Here is a 7,489-nt window from a genome sequence, read left to right as displayed (position 1 = left end):
AAAAAAAAAAAAAAAAAAAAAACTTGTTGGGATTCTTTTATTTACCATAACAGGAGGGATAGATTTAGCATTCTGCTTATTGACTACAGATTTGGGCATTGGAGAATTGGCATCTAGATGTGAAATGCAGTTCTACGTGTAGGCGACAATGAATCTCATTAGTCCCTGTGAACTGATTTGTCTCACAGTGTTAGGTAATCCTGTCTTGGATACTGAAATTAATTTGTAGTCAACAAATTAGTTGTGGGGGAATAAAGTCAATTTTTGGTTGATACAGAGAGGGGGAAAAAACGGACAAGTGCTCATTAAGAACAAATCCTGTATCCTCATTTGGTATAGACCTCCGTTATTTGTGGTTCAGAAGATCTATCATTATGACAATTGTAGGGGGCACATTTTTCGTGTCTTAACTTTACAGCTCTTTTTTCAGAAGGACTGTGGCTCATACTCATTATGTATTTAATGTTTTCTCTGTCTGACCCTCCACTTCCACACACTCCCATTCTCACTCATTCTGAAGGACCATCCTGTGATTTGACACTGTCCTGCCTTGGTGGCTGAGGGAGAGTAGGACTCAACGTGTCAGAATGATGGGCAGTAGGGCCAGAGTCACAGTGCAGGGAAACTAGAAAGCCAAGTGTGGAGCAGGGCTGGAATGACATCACTACAAGTGGTGTTTGAAGGGAGTTTCCTTCACAGCAGCATCTAGGATGAGTTGAGCAGCATCTAGGATGAGTTGAAAGTGCCTGCTTTCAAGGAGGCTTTGCACTCTACAGTAATCAGGTCAGAGGGGACAGCAGTGAAACAGCAGAAAAAATACATGTGTATGAGTTAAGAGAAGAATTAGTAGTACTTGATATATTTGTGTTATGCAGGGTTGAGTTTCAGACTGCAGAAATTGCCTTTGGCTGATTTAGGCAGAAAAGATATTTACTGCAGGGATATTGGTGAGCTAATCCTAATGGGTGAGTGAAAAATCAGGTCTGGAGTCCGAGGCAGCAGCACTGCAGTCACAGTCACCCCACAGAACTGTCCTGTAAGGCCTCCACTGCCTCTGGCCCAACGCAGCAGCAGAGTTCCTGTTGCCAGCACTGCTGGAGATGGGTGCTGGCGGACGCGGCCATGCTGCTGCCCTGCACTCCGGATGGTGCTCTTTGCCCCCACTGCTACCAGAGAGGATTTGGTGCTGTCCCTTCTTCTTTGTGTCACTAACTCCTGCTTCGGATGGGCAGAGCCCAGGCTATGTACCTGTGCTCTGACTGCAAGGGAGCCTGAGAAAGCAAGTGTCTGGCTGTTTAGCTTCAGAAGTGGGAGGCAAACTCTTAAAAGTGGGGATTCTCCAACATAGGAAGAAGGTTCAAGTACTAGGAAGTCAAAAATATGATTTGTATTCCATGGTCCTACGTGATCATGAGGGTTGAGAAAGAAGATATTGAGATTCTCTGAGATATCAATCAAATATCCAAAAATATGGTGCTTATATTGACAGCTATGGAAGTTGAAGTTGAGTTGGATCAGTTTAGCCACAGGTGTAGAAAACCAGAGTTAAGTGACTTAAATATCCATGGTTTGTTTCCTCACATAAAAGTCAGAGGCTGTCTGTCCAGGGTAGTTTGACAAAGCCATCTGGCTCCTCCTGGCTTTCTGTTCCACCAATCTCCGGAGGCCCTGTCCATCCACATAGTCCACCATGGTGCTGGGGCTCCCCAACTCCGTCCCCATTCCTAGCAGGAAGAAGGAAAGGATTAATATAGGACTACTCTTCTTTTTAAGACATTTCCCAGAATTTGGGCACATTCAGTTTTTTATTTTGAGAGTTTATATGCCCAGGAAAAAAATGAGAGTTCTATTCCTATGCGAGAAGAAGAGTGTGGATATTGGGTGATTGGAGGGTGTACAGAGAGCAGTAGATGCTGGAGCAGGTCAGTGCATATAGAGGTGAAAGTGACAAGAGGACCTCCAGCAGAAAATTCTTGCTGGAAACTGGAGAAGTTTACATAAAAATAGTCATGAGAAAATCTGACTTTTGGAGTTGAGGGTCACTGGTGGAGAGCCAAGTGGTGAAGGTTTGTGACACAGGCTGGAGTCTGGGGGTGCTAGTGAGTGGCAAGAAGGACGAGGCAGGAGGGGGAGAAAGAGAGCTGAATGCTTGTTTTGCATTTTGAAAATGTACATTCTTAAGTAATTTGGCCTATAACTCACCCAGTGCTGTATTGTTTGCTTGCATGGTTTAACTCAGAGTGTAGAAATACGGCAGTGCATTGGCACACTCAGAGTTAACCATATGGTTACAAATTAGCTTTGTCAGAATTACTGCTACTTATATGGGTTTTTGAGATGCTCTTACTTATTTTTCAGACTTTCTTCAGAAAAGACCAAATCCTTTTTAAGTGTTCATTTTGTATGTATTATGCATTTTAGACGAGTGGACACTGTGTTGAAATTGTAGCCTCTCACCAATCTGAGGGCACTGTCCTTTCCTCTTTTGCAGGTCTTTGGTAGAAGAGTTTAGAAAGACACTCTGTGCTTTATGGCAAGGCAGCCAGACTGCATTTAGCCCAGAGTCCTTATTTTATGTTGTTTGGAAGATTATGCCAAACTTTAGGTAAGTATTATTTAAAGAAAGGTATTTTAAAACATTAATATTAGTGTCTATACTGTTCCTGAAATAATTCCTAATGAAGTGGTTGTATTCTAAATATTCTAAATACTTAACACTGGTTTGGTGTTTTTTCTTTTTAAGAAGAGTAGAAATCGAATACATCTGACTAAACAAATGTGTTTGTTTAAATAATAGACTGTAGAAATGTCTTTAACAAGAGGTGGGGTATTTTGTTGCTATAAACATAAAGCCCTTATAAATAACTTATGTGCACTAGGAAAAGATACTGGACAAAATTTCCTCAATCCTTTCACAATGTAGAATAATTACAATCACACAGTGTCTTGTTATTCCAGCTAAAAAAATTAATATGATCAGTAGAAGTGCGTGGTATTATATGAACTGTTCGGAGCTGAGTTTGGAAGCTCTGGGAAGGCTGTTGTCAAGGGCCCAGGACGCACTCTCTAGAAGGCGGCTGTGCCACATCCCGGTGTGGCCAGAGAGCTGCTCTGGTGCCCGTGCTTTCTGTCTCGCCTCGCTTGAGCAAAATACACCTCTGCTGTACACCTAGCTGTCAGAGGAGTCTCCTGCCTCTTCTCGTAGGCCTGTCATCCCTGTAGGGATTTGGATGATGGCACTTTGAAACACTGCAGGTGTTTGACAGCAGCCTTGGCCACCTTCTGCCCGTTTTACCCTTCTAAAGCAAGTCATGGTTCTTACTAGTTACAATTTTGGCACCTAATGTACATCCCTTCTCCTTTTTTAAAAAAAAAAAAGAACAACACCATGCTGTAGTAAACTTAGCGATCTTTCTTGCCCTATTGCCTAAAAAGATGTATTGTTAATATAGAGATATATTTAAAAGGCAATTAACTTCAAAGGACTTTAAATTGTTGCCTTGCTAAAAAGTCTAGCGTTAAGGATCTGACGTAACTAAATTTAACCATAGTCTTTGTTTTGAAAGAAACTCCTTTTGTGTATCATACCATTTAAATCTCCTCTCAGGAAAGACATAAGAATTTGAGAATGTCTTGACTCTTAAGTATGAAAGGTAGGAATGACAGTTAAGTTACCACTAGTCAGGTCTGGACCTAATAAAAAAAATTCTAACATAATCACCTGGTAGACTCTTGACAGAGGTTTAGTCTTTGTGTTTTATTATTACATAATAATAGTTTCCATTTATTGAATGCTGTGTGCCACCCACTGGGTATTTTATATCTGGTCTTCATTAAAAAACAAGCAAGAACACAATTCCAGTCAAGGCAGGAAATATTGCCCGCATTTTAGAGGAGACAAAACAGACAGGAGAAGCAACTTGTTTAAGCTTATGCGTCTAGTAGGGTAATAACCAAAATTGGAGTCCAGGTGTTTGTGGAGTTGGCAAATAATAGACGTGTTGACAATGATTTGCCCACATACCTTGAACAAGTCCCATTAACTAATTTGATACTATTTTCTTGATCCCCATGGTGACCAAGGTCCCTCATTCTTGAAAGCTTAGAAACACTATCATATTTTATACAGTAGAAATCTGCTTTTCCTGTACATCTTTCCACATCTCTGTCCTTTCTAGCTTCTGTTGCCCAACTGTGAGCATGATTTAGTTTTTAGCTGTTTAATTTTCATATTGGAATATTCCTGATGAAGGAATAAGGAAACCAGGCTGAGGAATTTAGCATGTGGAGTCTCTGGGGAAGATTTCAGATATACATGAACTCTTCAGTTTCTTTAATGGCTGATGAGAATAGGGTAATTTGGTATTCTTAGCTGGGCTTGCTCTTAGTTCTGCAATAATTGAGATTGTTCCCCATTTTTATATAATCAAAGAACAATTTTTCTCTTGGTCGGATCTAGATCTTGAAATTATATCATGGACAAAGCTTTAGTGCAGGGTCACTGCACAGTGCCCAGGTGTGAGGCAGGGAGATGGGGCTTGCTTTTTACAGCTCTTACTCTATGAGGTATGCAGGTAAGATTCTTACAACATGCCTGTGTGTAAGTGCATGAATCTTGATTTATGTTCATTTATAATCCCAAAGGAATGTTTTTTAGGTTTAAAAAGCCCATTTTCCTTGGTTAACACATGACAGTGTCTAGCGAACTTGATCCTTTGGGATGAAATATGAGGACTCTGAAATACAAACATGCATGTAGAAGTAGAAACAACTTTCATCTATTAAATACACAAATATATATACCTACACACACCCCCAGAACACACACCCTCAATGTAATCAGCAGCTTTGGATAGAGAAATCATTAAGCCTATTCTTTTTTCCCCACTGAAACTAAAAGCCAGTTACCTAGCAGGGAAAATTTTCTTGAAGTTTTGACCTTTTCCAACATACATATGTACTTACCACACTTCTTTTGATTTCTCAGTATGTTCAGCTCTTTCTATCCTTTTGCTTTTCATAAAAATACTTTAAAGTGTATTTTTTTAAATAGGCAAAAACATGTGGTTCAGAATTCAAAAGGTAACAAAAGAATATGCAGTGAATGTTTTATTCTGTTCCCTAGCCATTCATTCTGTTTTCTGGAAGCAACCATAGTTACTAGAGTTTTCTGTATCCTTTCAGATGTTGTGTGTACATATCCAGGCAAGTGTGTGTGTGTGTGTTTATGGAATTTTTAACGTAATTGGTGATGTATCATGTTTTTCCCTCCTTTGAGATGATTCATACTAGTATACAAACAGCTTCCTCAGGCCATTTTCTAGTTCTATCATCAATTGTGTCCAAGTCCCTCCCGGTGGCTCTATGGACTGTTTCTAGTCTTTGCTGTTCTAAACAGTGCTACAGTGAGTAGTCTTTTACATACACGTGCAGGTATCTAAGAGAGAAAGTGCTGGGCTCAAGGAAATGTGCTTCTGTAATTTTGATAGTCTTTTTTTGCTTGACTTTGTCACTCCTTGCTTTTCTTAACACAGCTCTGTCTTGCTGCTTTGCTGTCTCTGTATGTCATGTGCTGCTGCCCACAGCATTTGCCTTGTGGTCCCTATCTCTTTGTCTACGGTCTGGGTTAAAGCTAACACTCTTCAGGAAAGTCTCTTGATGATTCAAATCAGGTCTTTCTCTACAGTCTGATTTAATATATTTGCCTTGACTTCCCAAGATGAAACTTTATTTTTTTAATCAGTTATTGTTATAATTAATGTTTTAAAATGATGCGTAAGCATTGAAACATAATTCTTATGTTTGCTTGCTCTTCAGGTTTATAGACAATGTAAAGGATTTTTGTAGACAAAAAATAGATCTTTGCATGTGATGCTTTTTTTTTTTTTTGAGTCCCTCTTTGTAGCCCAGACTGGAGTGCAGTGGCATGATCTGGGCTCACTGCAATCTCTGCCTCCAGGGTTCAAGTGATTCTCCTGCCTCAGCCTCCCAAGTAGGTGGGATTACAGGCATGCACCACCGTGCCTAGCTAATTTTTTTGTATTTTTAATAGAGATGGGGTTTCACTATGTTGGCCAGGCTGGTCTCGAACTCCTGACTTCGTGATCCACCTGCCTTGGCCTCCCAAAGTGCTGGGATTACCGTCGTGACCCACCATGCCTGACCACGTGTGATACTTTAACTAAAGTTTTATTTAACAATAGTCTTTTTGGGATATTTGTAAAAATTTTTTAAAATACTATGCTGTTGATATTTTATATCTAAACTATTTTCATTCTTGTAGTCAAGAATTTTGCTATTGTATTAGTGTGTGTGTTTGTAAACACAAGCTCATTTGTGTTCATTTTTGTCATTTTGTTTTCTGGTGTTTTTGTTTTGAGGAAACTCAGTCATGATTGCTGCCAAATACTGAGTAGGAATACGTTTAACTCACTTGCAGATATTTTGGCCAAAACAACAACTTTAGAATTCCTTTTTTAATGTCAACGATATTTTAAATATGAGCAGAACCTAAAATTCTAATGTATCTTAGGTATTTTAGATGATACATATGTATATCTCTTTCTTCATACAATATATACAGATCATATACTGGCACTGCGAAGACACAGAATAGTCAGTAATGTGCAGGCATGTCACAGTTAAGTATGTGGTGGGATCACATGAGTCCTTTTATGTGTCTATGTTCTGAGATGTTAATTTCTTTATTTGGAACATCTGCTTTTCACCCTCGAGCAGGTGCAAAGTAACATTTTATTTAATTTGTTTGTTTGTTTTTGAGACAGTCTCACTCTGTTGCCTGGGCTGGAGTGCAGTGGCACAATCTCAGCTCACTGCAACCTCTGCCTCCCAGGTTCAAGTTATTCTGCCTCAGCCTCCCGAGTAATTGGAATTACAGGCATGCACCACCATGCCCAGGTAATTTTTGTGTTTTTTAGTAGACGGGGTTTCGCCATGTTGGCCAGGCTGGTCTCAAACTGCTGACCTCAGGTGATTCGTCTGCCTCAGCCTCCCAAAGTGCTGGGATTACAGGCATGAGCCGCCACACCTGGCTTGATCATTTTTTATTGGAACATTTATTTGTCTTTAAGATTTGGGGAAATCTGGGTTTGTAGTCATTGTGCCAAAACCTTGTGAAGAGACAGTTGCTGCATGTTCCTGTACACTGTGCTTCAGCAGTGTTCAGAGTGGATGATTCAAGACCTTTTAGGCTTTCTGTGTTTGCAGTGTGCTCTCTCCCCAAGTGATTTCTCACAGCATCCTCATGACAGATTTAGGAGAAGGGGGTAATCTTTGACGTGACAAATGAGAGAAGGGACAGTGTTAAAATTAGAGCCACAGTTGGCCGGGTGTGGTGCCTCACACCTGTAATCCCAGCACTTTGGGAGGCCAAGGCAGGCGGATCACGAGGTCAGGAGATCGAGACCATCCTGGTCAACATGGTGAAACCCCGTCTCTACTAAAAATACAAAAATTAGCTGGGCGTGGT

The 7,489-nt window shown here is 40.3% G+C and overlaps 1 protein-coding gene across 1 annotated transcript in view; it reads left to right on the top strand.

Annotated features, from left to right (window-relative positions):
- USP3 (ubiquitin specific peptidase 3) overlaps positions 1 to 7,489 on the top strand; it is an 89,551-nt gene that overhangs the window by 57,613 nt on the left and 24,449 nt on the right. The window contains exons 8-9 of the mRNA XM_011940566.1: positions 2,492 to 2,608; positions 7,228 to 7,286. Of these exons, the coding sequence (XP_011795956.1) occupies positions 2,492 to 2,608; positions 7,228 to 7,286 (176 nt within the window). The remainder of the gene's footprint in view (positions 1 to 2,491; positions 2,609 to 7,227; positions 7,287 to 7,489) is intronic.

This window comes from Colobus angolensis, unplaced genomic scaffold (genome assembly GCF_000951035.1).
Source record: "Colobus angolensis palliatus isolate OR3802 unplaced genomic scaffold, Cang.pa_1.0 Scaffold19, whole genome shotgun sequence".
In the NCBI taxonomy this organism is placed as follows: Eukaryota; Metazoa; Chordata; class Mammalia; order Primates; family Cercopithecidae; genus Colobus; species Colobus angolensis.
Note: the sequence above shows the minus strand (reverse complement) of the source record. Positions and strands in the feature narration are given on the sequence as shown.